Source organism: Equus asinus, chromosome 1 (genome assembly GCF_041296235.1).
Source record: "Equus asinus isolate D_3611 breed Donkey chromosome 1, EquAss-T2T_v2, whole genome shotgun sequence".
Classification (NCBI taxonomy): domain Eukaryota; kingdom Metazoa; phylum Chordata; class Mammalia; order Perissodactyla; family Equidae; genus Equus; species Equus asinus.
In genome coordinates this window covers 200507022-200527773 of record NC_091790.1, presented here as the reverse complement: position 1 = coordinate 200527773, position 20752 = coordinate 200507022, and the positions used below count along the sequence as shown (strand labels likewise).

Below are 20752 nucleotides of genomic sequence, written 5' to 3'. Positions count from 1 at the left end.
TTCTGCCATCAACAAAGAAGTCACCATAGCAACGCATACGCCTGTGTTATGCTGCACTCTGCCAGCCTCACGTGACGGACATGACAGCTGAGAGGATGCCAGGCACAGCCGCGGGGGGGAGCTGCGTCTCTGAGCGCGGTACCAGGTGGGGTGGGGTCGGAGGGTGGAGAGCAGAGAGGACTGGGACAGGATTCTAATGTCCTGGGGGTTCAAAATCTACTGTAAGGGAGGAAGGGAAAGAAAGAAAGACAGAGGTAGAGGAAAACTGGGACTGAAAGAGAGGCCCACACAACGGCGGAAACAAGGACCTCAGAAGTTGCCCCAAAGCTGGATGTTTGTGCCCCTTTTGATTTTTTCACAGTGGAGTTTCAGAGAGTTGAATGATCCTGGTGAGGAAAGAACAGAAGCCTAGAGTGAAGCAGCCCCCTGACCCGCTCAGGCCTCTGGAGCAACCAGAGAACAGCAAGTGTGGAGAGGATGGTGGGGAAGGAGGGCGGGGCTGGAGGGGAGTCAAATCCCATCGCCTCACTTTTAGCCGCTTAAGTGATGATTCGCTCTTCTCTCCTTTCTTCATCAAGGCCCCCACAGCTTTGCAAAACACAGGCCGGCCAAATCTGTTCTTTCAGAGATGTGGGAAGCCTGTGGCAACTTAAGGCAGTCTCTAAAGACTTCTCAGGTCCCTCAGATAAAAGTCGAGGTGGAAGTATTCATGCCAAGACAACGCATCTGGAATGTGCTAGATTTGTTAACTTTGGTTCACGTTCCTCTGTGAGAGGACGTTACACACACACCAAAAATGAAGACAAGAGAATTAAACGTCCAGATCACAAACTTAAAGAGCAGCAAGAAAAATTTAAAGTCAAGTAAAAGCAAAGGGTAGAGGAAAAACGGTAGAATCAATCAATCCAGAGCCAGTTCCTTTGTGGGGAGGGGGGTGTTAGATAATCCAATCAAGAAGAAAAGGAGGAAGACCTAAATCTATAGTATCAAAAATACCAATATGAAATTTTCTAGAGAATGGAAATTATAGAAACTTATTTTGTTCAACTATATGGGAATGAATTATGAAAACCTAGATTAAATGCATGAATTTCTAGAAAAATATAAAGTAACAGAAATTGTCATAGATGAGAAAGTGAATCTAATTAAACTAATTATCATAAAAGAAATCGAGAGAGTTGTCAAAGAGCTATGCCCACCAAACCCAGTAGGTTCTAGTGGCTTTGCAGGGAAGTCTGCCGAACTCACCAGGTACAGGCAATGCTCCAAGGCTATTTATATCCTTGCCACTCACAGTGTGGTCTGTGGGCCTGCAGTGGCAGCATCACCTGGGAGCTTATTAGAAATGCAGAATCTCAAATCCTGTCTCTGGTCTGGTCTGCTGAAACTGCGTTCATTATTTCCCCAGGTGATTCTAAGCACGTGAATGTTTGGATGGCACTTACGTGAATTATTCCACTAGTTAGTAATGGAGAAGTCTGGCATGGTGTGGCTGGGCAGCAAGGAGGTGAAATCAAGGTGTGGGCAGGCCTGAGTTCTTGTCTAGAGGCCCTAGGAAAATGGGCTTCCAAGCTTATTCTTGTTGTTGGCAGAATTCAACCTTTGCACCTGTTGGACTGAGGTCCCAGTTTCCTTTCTGGTCCGTCCAGGACTGCTCTCCTAGAGGCCTCCCGCATTCCTTGCTGTGTGGCCCCTTCTGCTTTCTTTCTATGAAGCTGGCAGAAGGTTAAAACCCAAATCTGCAACCCTCCCCCGCCCAAAAAAAGTAAAAAAATGCTACAAACCTGTCTCACCTAAGAATTATTGATGTAAAAAACAAAGAAACCTAAACTAAACAAAGTTTTAGTTCAACAACTTAAGTTATACCTGGAGAGAACGCCTCGCCATGACTAAGTGTGGTTAATGGTCGGAATGAAAGCTTGGTTCCCTATTTGGAAATCTACTACCACAATTCACCCTACTAATTTATCACAGAACAAAAAGCACACGTCACCTCCCTAGATGTTGAAATGGCATTAGATACTATTCAACATCTAACCCTGATAAAACTTATCAAAACAGGAATCCTTCAGCTATCATATACATATAAGAATCCCAAAGATATACACACATATAAGATCTGTATGTATGTAGGCAGAATTCTAAGATGGCCCTCTTAGAGTCCCACCCCAGGTGTGCACACACCTTCTCCCAATTATATTCAATTAAACACTCATCTGGGTACCACTGTGAAGGATTCGCTGATGTAGTCAGGTGCCAAATGAGCTGACCTTCACATAGGGAGGTTTTTTTATGGCTTTTAGATTTTGTGCTTTGCAAAAACAGAGGAACGACTTAGAAATTAATTTATCAGGAAATGTTTTAAAGTTATCTTCATATGAGTTTTGTATAATGTGAGGGGAAGACATGATGAGTGGAAAGACAATTCTCTTTCTGGACAGGAAAATATTATTTATATAGACGTCAATTATCCTGCAATTAACTTACACATAAAATTCAATCTCAATAAAAACTCTAGACAATCTGAATAAAATTTGGGATTGAAACTCTAAATTCACATGGGAAAAGTAAATGTGCAAGGACAGAAAAGTTCGGAAAAAAGCGAATGAAAGGGAAATTAGATTTATGAGCTATTAATTGCTGCTATAAAAGCTCAATCATCATCACATCTCGCTGCCGTCTCATGGAGAGTCAGATCGACACAACACGTCACGGAGTCCAGAGGTGGACTCAAACAGAAAGGCCATTCTCAATACGAGAAAGGCAGGAAAAAGGATGGAACCTCAACCGATACGCTGGCCAGTTGGAAAAAAAAAAGTGACTTCCTACCTTACTCGTTCTACCTAAATAAATTTCAAGTGGAGTAAATACATAAATCTTACAAATAAAACAAAAACATCATTAGAAAAAATGTGGAATTTTTTTTTTTACTGAGGAAGATTTGCTCTGAGCTAATATCTGTTACCAATTTTTCTTTTTGCTTGAGGAAGATTAGCCCTGAGCTAACATCTGTGCCAATCTTCCTCCACTTTATACATGGGTTGCCACCACAGTATGGCTGACGAGCAGTGTAGGTCAGTGCCTGGGATCCGAACCCATGAACCTGGGCCACCCAAGTGGAGCGTGCCGAGCTTAACGACTATGCTATGGGGCAGGCCCCTGGAGTAATTTTTTGAAGAATTTCTGGATAGAGAAGGCATGACACAAAATGCAAAAGCCATAAGACACTATTTCACCATGTAAAATTTAGAAATTTTTACATGGGGAAAAAACCCCTATAATATCAAAAAATAGAGATCAAACCGGGAAAACGTGAACATGTAGCAAAATACTAATTTGCTTAATATAGAAAGAATTTGTATAAGTAGTAAATTACCAACAAACTAACAGGAAAGATTATAAATAATTCTTTGGTTAAGGAGTATAAACAGGTAGTTCATGGAAAAATAAATACAACTGACATAAATATATACAAAAATATTCAATCTCACTCATTAATGAAATCCTAATTAAAACAATAAAATTTCATTTTTCAAATAAAATATGGTAAAATTTAAAAGAATACTGTGCTGTGTTGGGGAGGGTGTGGGGAAAAAGACACTCATACTTCATTGGATTCGAGGTACTGCATCATTGGAGGGGTGATATGTAGCAACTGTCAAAATTAGAAACACCTTTCTTTTTAAAGATTTTATTCTTTTCCTTTTTCTCCCCAAAGTCCCCCAGTACATAGTTGTATATTCTTAGTTGTGGGTCCTTCTAGTTGTGGCATGTGGGATGCCGCCTCAGCGTGGTTTGATGAGCAGTGCCATGTGTACGCCCAGGATTCGAACCAACGAAACACTGGGCTGCCTGCAGCGGAGCACGTGAACTTAACCACTCAGCCACGGCGCCAGCCCCAAGAAACACATCTTGTGACTCACCAAAATCATGTGTACAAAGCCATTCATCATGGAAACAAAAGATGGGAACAACTTAAATGACTTTAGATCAAAAATCTGTAACTCTAATATTAAATTTGACGAGCTATATAAACGTGTTGGTGGTTTTGCAGAAAAGAAGAATTTGCGTCATTTGTCGGAAAAGGACACATTAGAAAGGGGGGATGATAAATGCTCTTTGCACCTGAATAAACATGTACTGTGTTGGTCACTGAAGAGGACAAAAGACACAGAAGACAATAAAAAGATTAGGTAACAGAGATTAAACACATTAATCACGCAATCTTAGCATAAGCATGAAAAAAGCGATCTGCTCAGAAATAATTAAGATATAATGATAAGAGCTGGAAAGATTAAGTGCTTGCAGGTGGTAAAGAAAACCAACTACCAGCTTGTAATTAGGAAGGAAAGGGAATAGATATATGCAGTTTTTAAGCGTTCCTGATATTCAGACCACTTTTGCACGTGAAGATATAAAAAATATTTTATCTTCAGATAGCGGAAAGGAAATCTGGAATATAGACAAGAAATCAAGTCATCAAAAATCACAGCAATAGAGGTGTGGGTGCCTTGAGAAATCAACTCCCTCTTCCCAGTGGTAAACGGTGGGGGTGCAGGCCTCAGTACTCAGTGCACAGGCCCCCGGTGGACTGCACAGTCTGGAACCTAACTGGGGCGTGGGGTTGTTACATTAAGTGATCCCAGGTTCCATATTCATCGAGTTCCTGATTTAGTTTGGAGAAGAAGCATATTCCTACGACGGCTGCTTTTTCAACTGCTCTGTGAACCTGAGTGAACCCAGTGGACAAGTTTGGGTCCCCCTGGATTCCTGACCACCTCTGACCTTGGATCTGGGCAAGAGGAGAACTGGGTTGTGTTAACTGCCTTCCACTCTGTTCAATGCTTCTGGATTTTCCATGTTGGCCCATTTCCCTCTCAGAGGGGCTGTAAGCATTCCTGGCTAAGAGCCTCTCAGGATGGGACACAGTTAGCTGTAGGGTGGGGGCCAGATAACTCAAGGTGACAGTGGATACTATGAATTCAACCGCCAGCACCTTGCAGAGGCTGATTCTCCAGGAACCCTCTGGGGCGCGATGTCCTTGGGGATAATGGAGGTATGCACCATGTCATCTACCATGTAACTTGTGCTGAGAATATTACCTGGAAGCACTGGAAGTCCTGTGAAACAGTAACTAGTTACAATCTTTATAACTAGAAGAGTCCTTAGGAAATGAAATCTTACATCCTAAAGTGCCTTGTCTATTTTAATGATATTTCAAAAAGGATGTGGCCATTAGTATGATGTATTCTGTAACAAATATCATGAATGTGAAAAAAACACCCAAGGCTTCACACGAATGCCTCGTAAAATGGCTTGATGTACAGTTTGGGGTTGTTCTTTGGTGTAGAAATTTATGGCATCAGACCCTCGAATTTGTTTTTTCTGGTGTTTGTTTTGTTTTTACATTTTACAGAATGTGCATTGCCAACTGTAGCTGTCTTTCTGCTGGCAAATCCATGCCATTCCAATGAAGTAGGAGTCCCTGAATTTGACAAAGAAAGAAAACAGAGCCCACGTTTCTGAGAAGTAAATCACACTTGTCTGGTGCTCTGCGACCTTCAAATAGGCCAGAACCCAGGGCTGGAGGTTGTTCCTTCTACCTGGTAACTACTGTTCTAAAAATGTGCCTAAGGACATGACGACGAGCTTCAGAAACAGGCCGCACCTATTGTCAAAGGGGGAAAAACCAGGCAGAAAAAAGACGGACCAGATGTTTCTAATAGGGCAGAATTGGTTTAAATCAAATCCACATAGTTTTGTTGATCATTCCCCTCTAAAATATCAGTCTTAGGGCCCCCTGCTAGGCCCTTCGGTTCGTGATAATCCTGTCATGCTGTCCAGTGTTTTCTAAACTCCAGTTGCGTGGGAATCACCTTTACATTTTTTGCCATATCCGTGTAAAATCTAATTATTATTTACTTACTTATTTTCACTAAATTGATCCAATTTTGTATTTAAATAAATGCATTGATGAAACTTCAAAACCCTCGTGAGTAATTCTATTGCCCGTCCAGGCTCTAAACTGAAGCCCGATCTCTCCTTAGCAGAGTGGGAGAGATGCTAACGGCATACCAGGACCAAACAGAAACTTTCTCTTTGACAAAGTTAAAAGGACTGAAAGAGAAATGGAGAGGAAATAACCATATTATGTAATGCCACGTCTATTTTCTTCCCATAGTGATCTGGTGACTCCCTGTCAAGACTACCATGTTGCACTGCCCCAGGAGCCATAGACTGCAGTGCAAGTGGCATCCCCTGGAGTTGTGCAGTGCACAGCCTGACTAACACAAGCGTCCCTCACTCTGGAGAACAGTGACAGGGCCTGAAGAGCATTAGAGAGGTAAGGAGTAGCTCAGTCAGTAGTGTCACAAGAGAGGAAAAGGATCATATCACACGAAGTCACCATATCTTGAAATATATTTTTTGTTTTTATCATTTGCTATCATCTAAGATATAAGAAGGAAATGTAAGGGAGCAGGAAGAAAAGAAGACTGATTGAATTGGTCGGGGGGTAGCCTGGATGTTGGGATTTTCAAAAGCTTTCCAGGAAATTTGAAAGTCACCTGAGCTTGAGAACCACTGTGCTAGATTAGCGCTTTCAGACTCGAATGCGCACATCTGTCACCTGGGAATCCTGCTAAAATGTAGAAGCTGATTCAGTGGGCCTGGGGCGGGGGCCTGGGGTGGGGGCCTGGGATGCTGCATTTCTAACAAGCCTCCAGGTGATACTCGTGCTGTTGGTTGAGGACCACACTCTCCGAGGTACCAGAGGAAACGATCTACTTTCAAACATCCTCTACTCAAACCAGGACTCATTAGCTCTCACCTTTATTTTCTTCCTGTCCTCTACCTACACAGACTCAAGTAACACATGATTTAGAGCTGGCAATGCACCTTGATGTATACACTGTTGTTTTATTTCTGACCATCTGATGATGAGGATTCTTATTCTATGCACCCAGGAAAGATGATCTGATCAAAGCAAACCCCTCGAATCAGCGTTCAGAATGATGAACTTCAGCTCACAAAAACTGTGGTGCGCTTGCTGATGTGCAACCCACCTAGAACCCCAGAGTGGGCATGAAGATTCTTTTAAACTGGGGACATTTGGGATTCACCAGATGCAGAAAGAAGTCTTTCTGGAGTTTCTCTTATCTGATTAAAAGTAGAAACTTCTGAGAAATGAAGCTGCCATAAATTCCCTCTTCTGAGTGCCTTTTAATCCCAGGAAGGAGACCAAGAGAAAACCTACCATGAATCCCCATTCCAGGGGCGCTTTACGGCCTGGAGGAAGACAGAGAGACCACCCACACCTGCATCAACAAGCATTATCACAAACCGTCCTCTCTCTCATTTGTTCTTTTAGAAACCCATTTGTACTTCCCATACAGGCCTTTTCTCCTTTCCCTTTTCCTTACTAAGCAAGGTATAGAAGCTCTAATTTTAGCCATTTATTCAGCTACTTCTTTTGTAAGCTCCCATATGCATAGGAATAAACATTTTTCCCTGTTAACCTGTATTTATCAGCTTGATTTGCAGGCCCCCACTTACTGAACCTGAGAGGGGAAAGTTTTTCTTCCCTGAGACTACCCACTGGAGGCTGCTATTAAGTAACCTTCTCTGGTGTCTATGTCTTTCTCTGTCCCCTGTCCAGCCCCCTGCTCCCTATTCTCGCTCATGTTCCTATTCACCTAAAAGAGAAAAGTCAAATCACTAAAAGAAAAAACCAAAAAGTCGCATCTAGATATTTTTGAAACTCGTCTCTCGGAGGCCGTCTTAGACCGAATATGCTCACGGCCTCCTGTAGTGGGTACCTGTGTCCTCATGCAGCAGAAGGACATGTGTGTTTCATGGATCACGCCTTATTTCCATCCACTCTGGTATTTGGAAAAATTTATCTGAGAAATCTTTGTTCCTTTGTAGCCCTGACATAAGTCTTTTCTCATCTCATATTTTCATTCCTACTTTTTTTCTTTCAGCATTAGGAATGCTTTCCTTTGTTTAAGCCAGTGCATGAGGAAAAACCAGCCTGCTGTGTAATCCTAACAATACTCATAAAAGGGAATTCTTGATAAGTACCCTTGGCACACAGCACCTCTCATCATGTTGTAGGAATCCATGTGTGAGGAACAAAGCTGCTTGTTTAGTCTGTAAATTGGCTATTCTGACAACGGGGCAATTTTGGCTTCTTTTGAAGCTTTACAAAGCTTTGCAGCGCAAATCCTAGCAAGGATTCTCAATGATGAGACTGCACTGAAGACAATAAATCCCATGCACGGGGCTGGAATACGCATAAAGCAATCAAATGTACCACGTTCACGTGATGAACTGTTACAAATGAGCAGTTAAGGTCGGGTGGGGGGGATTGGAAGGCTTTACTGGACCTTCAAGCATCATAGCAAATTGTGTCTAATATAATAACCACATTGTTAATATTATTGCAGCTAAGCCTTTTTAAAGCTTGCTACCTGTCTACGACTGTGCTAAGTGCTTTAAATACATTGTCTCACGAGGAATTCTATGAATTAGGTCTTATTAATTCCATTTCAGACATGGGGAAACTGAGGAACGATTATGAAACCTGCCGGTGAGAGGCAATGATGGGATTGGTACCCAGGCCCCACCACCACCTTGCCTCCCACCTCTTTCTCATCCCATCTTTAGCATCAGCAACATCCCACATTGCTTTGGGGACCCACTGAATGTTAGATTTGAAGGTCACTTAGGGATCACACCCCACATTGTCACCTTATGGGTGACAAAGCAGAGGCTTAGAGAGGTTCCCTGAGTTCCTCAAGGTCAGCTTGCACAGAGTGAGGAGCAGGACTAAAGGCTCACCACCACTCGTGTTATGAGAACACTGAATTTGCATCCAATTAATTTTGCAGCCAACAGCTACAGCCTTTCAATTTAGCCTGTGCTTTCAAAGTACGTGTCTTATCAGCAGTAGAAGTGGGATTTGTAAGCCTAAATGCACCTCTTAAAAACCACACCGTGTTGGGAGATGAATCTTTGTACTGCTTTAGGTAAATGGTTTCTCCTGACATTAGAGCCTGGACTTCGGGGCTGCAAGTGAGAGTCATAAAGGCAAAAAGCGAGGAAGAGATTTGACTGGATCTTCTGACAGGCACTTTGCAGACATCAGTTCGGGCATCTCATAATTCCATCTGAACCAAGAAAACTCAAGAATTCCCGTGTCCCTTCCCTTCCCTTCTTTCCTTCTGGCACTGAGCAAGGACGGCTGTTACTTCTGAGCACCTGATGTGTGCTAAGCACTCTGCCAAGAACCCTGCACTCGTGCATGCCTTCGTGCTCATAATCTTCCATCCAACAACATTCCTAGCCAGGTGCTGTTTTTCACCCCATTTTACAGACGAGGAAACTGAGGTTTAAAGAAATAAAGCAATCTGCCTAAGCAAGACTGCGTTACACTTTACCTGAATCCAAGTGGTCTAGGTGCCAGGGGTCGGTGGCGGACGACATGGGCGAGAGGGTGAGCGGGGAGGCCCCGCAGTTGGACTCCACCAGCTCGCCCTGGATGTGCACGTGAGCCGAGGCGTTCGTTGGCCTCAAGGCCGCCTTGAGAGGGGCGATCTGGTTGAACTGCACTCTGGAGAGGCACCCAGTGAATCCTGGGGTGTTGTATTTGTGAATCTCTTGGTCAATCTTCCCTGTTTCTGAAAGAAAAAGAGAAAATAACAGTCTTTTCCCACGCACTCTATTCCAGCTGTAACATACCCTCATCTTTGAATGCTTGTGTCCAGATCTTACTCTTAGGTTTCAGTTGAAGATGTTATATTCCTTTAGATGAAATATTAATGACTCGATAAGGCTTAGGGCTGGAGACTTCACTGTAAAAGAACCTTCTGTGTTACTAAAGAACGTGGTGGGGTGCGGACAAGGCTATATTTGTTAAAACGAAATACACTCACAACTGCCTTCCAGATACTTGAGATTTCGCTGAAACTGACAACCCTCACTTGGTTCTGATCGATTTTTCTCCTTCTCTTTCTCTCTTACACACCTTGAACAAGGCCCCCTGCTCGGCCCTCCTGGTAAATTATGTTCCATTTTGTACCTCTTTCTTATTTTCTTCTTCAGAATTCTTTGTAAAAAAAAAAAAAAGAAAAAAAAAGAAAAGAAAAAGAGTTCCCATAGCCTATAATTGGGCATTTCCTTTCTTCAGAATCCAGTCCCCTTGGAATTCTGAGGTTGACAGAATCCCAGCTAGTATCTGATGGATCTTTGGAAGTCAGGAAACTCTCCAAACTCATGCATGTCTTTTCCAAACATACATATGCATTTACAAATCACCATCTCCCCCTAGTCTGTAAGCTCAACATCTTCCTAATCTAGCATTCAAATCAGGGGTGAGTCGGAGCAGAGGCATTTCCAATGTACAATAAGCACAACCACACATTGTCATACTACTCAACTCAGGAAAAGCAAGTGTCTTTCTGAGCCCCTGCCCCAGGTTTTAGAATCTATCCAGCAGAAATAAATGCTGAAGGAGTTCTGGACCTTTCTGATCAGCGGCTCTCACAAGTGTGGTTCCTGGACCAGAAGCATCAGCATCACTTGGGAATTTGTTAGAAATGCGGGATTTGTGTTTTTACAAGCTCTCCACGTGAGTCTGATGTCTGCTGAGGCTTGAGAACCACGGATACAGGCAATGACTGTGCAGGGCTACAAACCCAGGTGACGGGCACCTCTGAGAAGAACACAGCAGCTCGTATTCTGGACGGAGGGCTGTGTTAACATGACGGTAATCTTTGAAATACAAGGACAAGGATGTGAGCTCTTTACCCTTCCAGTTGAACTGTGAAAAACAAAGACTTTGGAAAACAGAAGGCTATCTACTTCTTTAAAAAATGGAATTCAGAGCAGGCGATGTTTCTCATTGGGGAAAGAACACAGGCGACGTCGTCTTGTATAAAAATTTACTCCCCATTAATTAAAGCATAAATCAGTAGAAAGGAGAGCTTTTAGGCCTTGGGGACAGAAGAAGTGGATAAACTGGTCATCACCTTAAAGAATCAGTCCAATGACTTACCTGTACTAGTCCCATGTGAATTTTGGTTAACAGAAGAGATGTGACATGGGGACAGTGAAGACAATGGTAATTCTGAGGGTTCTCATAGGGTCTTACTTAGACAAGTACATAAATTTTACTTAATGATTCTCCATAGTTTTCTTCTGCAGTAAATTTCAGTCTGTGACTTTCAGCTGGAGCATGTTCCACTTAGGATGGGAGGTAGGAAGCACCTGCGACCGTGAACAAAGACCCACAGCCAGGACGTATCCTGAGGCTTCCCTTGATGGCCAGGAAGAGGCTCTGGTCTCCCTGACACCTGTGCTGGTTGTTTCCCTCTTTCTCCTTTGCTTTCTTCTCAATGATTGCAGGCTACCCAATGATTCATTCTTTGTCTCCTTGTCTAATTTCAGAATTCCTTGTTCGAGGTTCACCAACTTGCCTTCCATGCAAACAGTTCAGGTATTTGGTTTCTCTCCCCTCCCTCCAACGATCTGCCTTCCCATGAAACGTCCTCAGACCAAGGAGACTCAGGGTGACTCTGTTCCCAGGGTGGGAAGGAAGACCTCAGCTCTCTGCTTCCTCAAATTCCCATCTGGTTTCATCTGTGGTCGAGGCACCAGAACTAATGGCTACTTGGTGGTAGGAAATTGGGAACAACCTCAGCTCCATTAGCTGTTTCTTGCCCATAAATGGAGAACTGTTTTTAGCTTGTCCAGCCTTGGAGCAGGGCTCCAGAGGAAGAATGCTGGGGCTGGAAGCTACTGCCCTCTGGTGGGACCTCAATTCAGTTCAACTTAATTCATCAGGGTATTGACCACCTAGTAGCAGGAAGATAGACAAATACAGGGATTTACCCTCAGCTGCTCACAACCTAGCTGGTGAAACACGTGTGGAAACAACCAACTAATACAACTAAACAAATGCTGTGTAATAACTAGAGTTAACATTTATTGAACCCTTAAAATGTGCTAGATGCTTTACACAAATTAGACATTTAATTCCCAGAACAACCTGATGGAGAAGGGGGTATCAGTGTCCCCATGGAATGTATGAGGAAACTGAGGCTTAAGATCCCTCGGCTACTGAGGCCAGGCGGACTGGCCGCAGAGACTCTTAACTACTACGATTTTCTGAGCTGAGAAACAAACCACGTATTTGGTAAAATTATCAGAGGCGTCAGTAAACCAGGGAAGCAAGTTTGTGTGGGTTCTGGAGAGCTCTTCAGGAGAGGTATTTGGGTATTTTTGGGTATTTTTTTGTGATAAGAACACAACATAAGATCTACCCTCTTAACAAATTTTTGAGTATACATTACTGTATCGTTAAATATAGGCAGTCTGCTGTAGAGCAGATCTCTAGGACTTCTTCCTCTTGTTCACCTGAAACTTTGTACCCTTTGACCAACACCTCCCAGCTCCCCTCCCCTCCAGCCCTGCCATCCACTGTTCTGTTCTCTGCTGCTGTGAGTTTGATCCCGTTAGATTCCCGATACAAGTGGGATCACGTAGTCTTTTCTTCTGCATCTGGCTTATTTCACTTAGCATAATGTCCTCCTTCACCAGGTTGTGGCAAATGGCAGAATTTCCTTTTCTAAGACTGAATAATATTCCATTATATGTGTATATTACATTTTCTTTATTCATTCATCCATCGATGGATATTTATGTTGTTTCCATGGTTTTGCTATTGTAAACAATGCTGCCATAAACGTGGGAATCCAGATATCTCTTCGAGACCCTGATTTCAATCCTTTTGGGTACATACCAGAAGGGAGATTGCTGGATCGCATGGTAGTTCTCGTTTTAATTTTTTGTGGAACCTCCATACCGTTTTTCATAGTGACTACAGCATTCCAAATTCCCACCAATTTCTCCACATCCTCACCAATGCTTGTTATCTTTTGTAGAACTAGGTTTTGAGGATGAAAGGAAAGCGAACTCCAGGTTGAGTTTGTTATGAGGTTTGTTATGTTCTGGAAGCTTTGGGAGCGCGATGGGGTCAGAGTTCAGGGCCAGATTGGGAAGAGCCTTGAATGCTGTGCTAAGATGTTTGCATTTCAGTAGGAAAATTAAAGATGTTTAAGCTGCAGAGGACTGTGATGGGAACTGTGTTAGGAAGACAATGCTAGTGGTAGCCTAGCAATTGCTCTGAGCAAGTGATCACGTTAGCCCCTCAGGCCCCTGTAAATGCCCAGGCTAAGAGGATTCTTTCTGCCATAAGGCTGAGGCAGCGTTAGGCCATGGATGTGGACGTGAGTCTTATTTATCACCAGCACCTGCTTGCCCTTTGCTAGGGCATCATATAATCGACAGCAAATCAGTTGGGGTTTTGTTTCCTGTACTACAAATTTGGGGCGGGGGGAACTTCTGACTCCAGCTTCATTTCATATGATCCCTGGCACAGTTTTCTAGACTTTAAGTAGGGCAGGCTTCCCTAGCACACCAAAGAAAATGAACAGTTTCAAAGCTGTATCTACCTGAGGGTTCCCAACTTAATGTGGGGTCCCCACTTCTTAAAGAGCTGTCCTCTCCTGAGAGTCTGCCCCTGAGATGACAGGCACAAGGCAGATGGCCAGGGAGGAGCCCCAGGAAGAGGGTTCTGCTGGTGGATCAGGGTCCAGAGGAGAGGTGAGAAGGGCTGTGAGCATTGGTACAAGTGTTGGCTAAATGCACAGAAGGTTGGGGGCTGGGCTGCAAGAACCAGCCTTGGGGGATGGACCGCTGCTGCCTTTCTCTGCTCTCTCTTCTTCAGCTTTCTCCCTTTCTGTGTTTTCTCTCTGTTGGGGAAATTCCCCCATGTTTCACCTTTTCTGAAGGTGACTAGGTCACCAAAACAAAGGTTCTGATGCCCAGGAGAGCAGAACCAGTATTTTGCCATCTGGACAGCGTTCCAAATCTAGTCAATATGCCTCTGAAGACTCTCGGCTGAGATCCGTTCCCCTGGGGGCCAAGATTGCAATAGATGCTCTTGATTCTTCAGCTCCAGATGGTCTCAACTCTGGGCCATGTGATAATAACAATATTAAGAATGTCTACTACAAACCAAACTTGGTACACGTGCGAGGTACTGTGTTTAGCACCTTTGATGCAGTATTTCATTGTCTCCTAATATCCCTCTGAGCTAGGCAGGCTTCTCTCCGCTTCACAGCTGAGAAAAGTGAGGCTTAGAGAAGTGAAGGCTTCGCCAATGAAGAAACATTTATGTTTCATATAAAAAAACAGAGAATCAAATGTTTTGTATTCTCATTTTCTCTCTGGAAAATAGATTATACTATGTTGTTTTTATATTCATTTGGATTTTTGGCATTTCTTGTCAGCGACTCTTTATAGAAATGGCATAGTGAGGAGGCTGCTTTAAGACCTTGTTTCATTAGTGACTGAGCCAATAATAACATTTTCAGAAATGTCATGAACGATGTCAAAGCTCTGCCAGCATCAGTTAAAGCACCAATAGGTTCTGGAAATACTTGTTTCCAGAATATGGAAAAAAATCCATATTCTTAAGAATGTCTACTGAAAGACAGTAAAGCTATCACTTTAGTGTGTTTGAGCTCACTACAAGTAAATTATGTTAATCTGTAAAATTGATTGGACTGGTCTTATACGGAAATCAAATATTAAAATACGATTTATTGTAAGAAACTACTTTCTGTGTGGAGATGTCTTGGTCAAGGCGTGATTTGGGGGAGACCTGCTCTAAAGAATGCCAATTTTAGGAATGCAGTTCAGTCGCTCCAGAAATTAAATTCTCAAGCTGTAATTAGTACTTTAATGTCTTATATTCATAGTGATACAGGTTATAGAAAATAGCCCACTTAAAATACTGACACAATTCTGGGTAAAACCTTAAAATGAAATGCTCACGACAACACTTTTAAGGAGAAGGCAGCAATTACACATACAGTGCATTAGCCTCCCTTCCTGGCTTGTTCTCCTTCAGGGGCTGAACACAGAGTGACAGCCAGGAGCGCTGGGAGAAATGAAAAGAGAAAAGGGCACCTGAGCGAGAAACACGAGGAGAACAGAGCCAGCTCCACCGGCCACAGGACTGTGCTGGAGCCAAACATTTAGATGCCGACTCCTCCAAAGAGATTCCCCATTTCCCTTTGAGACCTTTGAAATTCATCGACATATCCTTCTTGTGTATCCCATGGGTTCTATTCATCAGCTCATTTGTGTTATGTTTTACACTTTTTAGAGTATCTTATCAGTATTCTTTTTCTAGGAGGATGTGATTTTATAAAATATGAAACTACCGTGAACTTAAGTTTTTACTTTTTACGAAACAGAGCCAAAAGGTCTTAGAATGTCAATGAGACCTGTTTCTCAGCTTTTCTCTGCAGAGGCTGCAGGTATACCTGGCCCCAAAGCACAGCCCCCCCTCTATTCCATCCCTCTGCTTCTGGGGGGAATATATCCCAGTGGTGGCACTGTGGGTGGCTCTAGGTAATTCACAGACTGGACGTTAAATAACATCTGATCACAGCTGAGGAAGTTATTCTCAAGTCTCTTCAATCCTTCAAAGAGAGGGTCTCAGCTTGGCTCACTTGGGGGCTGGCCTGTCTTTTTCACCACACCAATACTTCCTATTTTCCTTTTTTTGGGGGGTGGGAGGAAGATTAGCCCTGAGCTAACATCTGCCACCAGTCCTCCTCTTTTTGCTGAGGAAGATTGGCCCTGAGCTAACATCTGTGCCCATCTTCCTCTACTTTATATGTGGGACGCCTACCACAGCATGGCGTGCCAAGCGGTGCTAAGTCCGCACCTGGGATCTGAACCGCCGAACCCCGGGCCACTGAAGCAGAATGTGCGAACTTAACTGCTGCGCCACTGGGCTGGCCCCAACTATTTTCCCTTTTTAGCAAAGAGAGACCAGACCTCAGACCTGGATGCTTTAGCAGGCAATGGTACTGAACTTCATAATATTTCTATAGTACGTTTTTTTTTAACGGTACCTTATCATCACAGCAAGCAATACTGCTATTTCATTTTATGGTCATACTATGAAATTTCCTTTTACCATAAACACTTTTCTTTTAACATAAATCTATTTAAGTAAAAATGATGAGTCCTTTTAAAGAATATTAAGTAAATAACAGTAAAAGATAGAAATGGAAATGGCAACAATTGAGCTGTTGGTCCTCAAATGACTCTTCTTTGGGGAACATTGTTGTGGAGGAACATGGCGCTCCTCCAAACCCCTTGTTTTTTAAGCCGTAAGCATCTCTGTTCCATCACATGGAATTCTACCCTCCTCCCTGCTTGTCACTTAGTACTTGTGATTACCCATCACTTTAGGACATCAGAGGTGCCCAGTCTTTCAAAGAGAGAACTCCAAGTGACTTCCTCCCAGCTTCTGCTCCCGGCTCTAACTAGCTGGACCAGGTGTGTTCCTTCCCTCTCTGTACAGGCCAGAGACCTGAATTTGTGGCTCTGCTAGATTTACAGTTTCCCTGATAGCAGAGACTGAATGGTACTTATCTTCGTGATCCTTGCAATGTCTCAAATAGCCCCCTGTACAAAGTAATCAGCCAGTGAGTGCATGCATGATGACAGCTGAGACTGCACATTAAACGGGCTGCCAGGCAATTTCGTTGTGTGGGACGGGGCCAAGCACTGTGGAAATACAGGTGCCACAAAGCTCACTGCGGGCCGAAGTTCGCTGGCTTCATGGTGTAAATAGATGTGGAATGTGGCTTTGAAAGAGGAAGGGGAAGTAGCAAATTCAGATCCAACAGAGCATTATATAGTTATTCCCAGAAGTACTAGTACCTGGAACTGCATCTATCTCACTGCAAATGTACTCATCTTTGAAAATATCGTGGTGTCGCTCTTAAAGTGGCACTCATCTATTAATGCTGAATACCCATTGCTATAAACCCTCCATGGGCCTCGAGCGTGGAGCAGTGGTTAGATGGGACCTAACGTAATAAGTAGGAAGTGGGTTGGAAATCACTGCCTGGGTAAAGTTCTAAATAATTCTTGGAAAATCAGACTGAAGTGAGATTGGTGAGCACCTGAACACAGACCAGGGTGCTACTGGGCTGGCTGCCATCCTACATCACAACTCAGCGTTAGGGCTGAGCACCTGAGTCTCAACTGAGACCAGAGCTGCACGTGGGTCATTACGTTGGATACAACTTTCCCATTTGGCCGTAGTTGTATGGACGGGAGCCTGGATGGGTCAGTGGAATAAATAAGTGGGACATAACCACAATCAAAAGAAACTGAAAAAGGAAAAAAAAAAAAACCCAACCAAAAAAGCCAAGAGCGTTAATCTAAAAAAGCAAAATAAAACCAAATAAACCTCATTCTTCAATTCGAACATGATCCAGTGATAAACAGTAGGCAGGGCACTGAAATGTTGGAATCTAGGTTCAATGTCAGCTTCCTGCTCTCACCAGCTAAATTTTTTGATCAATGATGTCTTGCTGACCAGCTGCCTTTCAAAAGATGCACAACTAGAATTAAATCCATATACGTAACTGATGTTTGTAATTATGTATTATGGCATTTTATTAATCCCTAAAAGAAAGACACTAATGAAATTTCATTGTTTTTATTATATGCTTTTCTCTCTTATGAAGGAAGGCAGGATTAAAAATATGCAGGCATAATTCAAATAGCTCTTGACCTGTGACATATGCTAAATCAATTATAAAGAGGCAATCTGCTGGGAGAAGCAGAATCTTCTTGCCTTCTATGTTGTCTCTGCTACATTTTAACTTGTAAATTCTTTTCTAAGGATTGATAGAATAAAATTGGATTTTTTTCTCCAGAAACGACAATAAAAAGAAATGTCTTAATGTGAAGATGCTAACTTACTAAATTATTTTGCAAAAAGATAAAGTATTACTTTTTTTGTACAAACTTAGTACAATCCCTGAACTTTTGGGGGATATATAGAGGTTGAAATTGTCCTTCCCGTTCCTAAACTCTAGGCTGAAAACCGCAAACTTACTATGATTGCTGGTTAATATAATACAGTTGTGATTACTATACAAAGGGGAAAATATGATCCCTCAGATGTTTCCAAAACACCAGACATTTAGCATCATACAGAGCACACATATCTGAAAGATGGATTTTCCACTTCTTCCTGAGTGTTTCAAGTTGTCAGACGTAGGACAGAAAGCCTGGTGCCCTTTTTCTGCAGCCTCGGTCCTCTGCCACCCACTGATTTTTCAAGGCTGAGAGTAACAGGCTCTGCTGAAAGGAACAAGACCTTTCAGAAAAATGGACGGACCTGTCAGTCAAACCACAGAGCTGGGGGCTGGGAGTTACGTCACTAAAAATGCGGGTGTGAGTTTACCTCTCAAGGTCCTAGTAAATCTAAGCCACGAGCCCTACCTATTTGTTATTGGAGAACAGAACAGTAATGCAAGGTCTGGGTTTCCCATGAGCTGGAAATGAACAGACCTGCTTCTTACTGGGTTTTATTCGGCTCTTGCTTTTGTGTTTTAACTTGTTAGCTGCAGGAATAGAATCCTAGGTACAAAATTACCAAACTGAAATGTCGTACATAAAAATAATTTCTTTCTGGGTGTGCCCTGCTTCCGCTAAAACTTTTTCTTTAGGCTTGGAAAGCCCTACTAAACTGTAGCCAACAGTATACGGAGACCGAGTTTCAGCTTTCAAGTGTTTTCTTTAATTCTTCAAACCCCTGAAGAGTGTTCCAGCCAAGACCAGCCCAGGGTCATGTGAAGCTGACTCCCCAGGGAGCAGAGAAATTGGAGGCAATTGCGAAAGGACGGGAGAAGGGAGCTGACTTCACATATGCCAAGAGCACCATAAAGAAGTGTAGGCTAGGAAAAGTGTGTTAACAAACGTGTATTTTCAGATAATGTCAAACTGAATGATTCAGTAAAATAAAAAGTGGTTTCCTTCCTTTGTTCTCACTTACATTGTAATTCCTACCCCAGGAGGCCTCCAAAGCCGTCTTACTCAAGAGAAAATATCCTTTGAGGGTAAGATCGCATGAAAGCAAACACATAAAGCATTAGGACTGGACACTGAGGCCGGGTTGAACGCAATGGTTCTCCCAGGCTATGAGACCTGTCAAGCACACACGGAAAGAGAGAGCTGTTGCCAGAAAGCGTCCTGGGGGGTTCCCTCAATTTGCTCTCCATGTTATATGATTAACATAAGAAAGAATTCAAATCTTGGGAGCCAGACATAGGAAATGTTCAGAAAACAAAGCCTAAATGCTTTGAGGCTGAACCTGAACCGGGAGTGAATTATTTCATGAATTTGAACATTACCATTGTAACTGCCCTGGATGCCACAAAAGCATGGAGTCCCGGTGCGGACTGGCAGGCCTGGGGGTGTGTGAGTGCGTTTCTGCCCCCAACGTCTTTCTCTTGGCTGTATCTCTAAAACCAACTCATTTATTTTCAGATTGGAGTAATAGCCTTCTAGCTTGGGGGAACAGTGACAGAGGCTATCTACCTTTCGGCAAAGCATTTTACTAAGTCATTCATGACATTTTCATGGCCTAAACAGGTCTGTGTGGGCTCATGATAGTAACAGTAATATTTTGAAGGTAGATTTAGAACAATGAACTGTGGGTAGAGTTTGATCAATGCTGAAAATTGGCTTTAGTGGAGAATGTTAGTGGTATGATTCCAGGCTATTTTATTAATTTGGGTAAGGACACAAATGGCGCATTGACCAATGTGTCCTATGGCATTTAGAGGAAAGGGGTGGCTATACATAAGATGACAGGATCTTGAGCTGAAGGGACTTTGAGATCCTGAAATGATAGCCTGGACCCAACCTGAAGTTTAGGAGAAACAAATACCTAATGTCCATAGTTGGAAATCCCACTCCACCCCCATCACCTTCACTGTCAAGTTGTACAGGGCACAGCTGGGAATGGCAGGCACCCTCCTTCCTCCTCCTCGACTCAAGCTCAAAGATGCCAGGGCTTTTTAATTATAAGTGATTTAGGAGTTAGGAGTGAGATGTGGTTGAGTCAAGGAAAAGACAGAGTCTAGATTCTAATCTAGGAGGTGGCTTCTGAAACTGCCCCCTATAGTGAACAGAACAAGCCCAGAGTGGTGTTTAGTTCAGGATAGACTATTTTGCACAAGGCAGCGATAATGAACCAGGTTGTGTACAGCAGATGGCCACCGCGCTCGAAACTACGTCAAAAGACAGTTGGAGGAACTGCAGATGTTTACCACTCCAACTTCCAGATAATCCACTTAACTGAAGAGCTATCCCCTTGTGAATTGTGAATTACTCCTGATGGCACTAGTCTGAACTATGCAAAGTATGGAAGATAAGGAAGACTGAAGCTAATCTGAGCAAGACTCCACGCCTGCATCTGTCTCTAATTTACCTAAATCAAGTGACTTCTACGACTGAGAGGTCTGTTGCTTTTCATTTTCCTTTTCACAAAGGACAAGGGACTCTTGCTGCAATGTTTGCTGGGGGCCTTCATTTTCAGCTCCGACCGTGCGAGCTGTCTGTTTATTTTCCCAGCTGGGTACATTCTCTAGTCCTATTATCATCTCTACTCTTCTAGCTGCCTGTACATGTTGATGGCGCTTCAGTTTCCACTTCAGAAGGTGCAAATTACAGAGCCTGCAGCACCTTGAAGCAAATGAATTTTTCTCCGTACTGGCGGTGATTTTCTCTTGGTATCATGCTGTGCGCTTTGTTTCAGAGACGGTGGGAACTTAAAATATTTTATGGGGCAACTGCATTAATC

General features: G+C 43.1%; 1 protein-coding gene across 1 annotated transcript in view; it reads right to left on the bottom strand.

The window, feature by feature from the left end:
- The window catches only part of CNTNAP2 (contactin associated protein 2), a 1870188-nt gene that overhangs the window by 20965 nt on the left and 1828471 nt on the right, over positions 1–20752 (bottom strand). The window contains exon 22 of the mRNA XM_014858430.3: positions 9441–9680. Coding sequence (XP_014713916.1) covers positions 9441–9680 — 240 coding nt within the window. The remainder of the gene's footprint in view (positions 1–9440; positions 9681–20752) is intronic.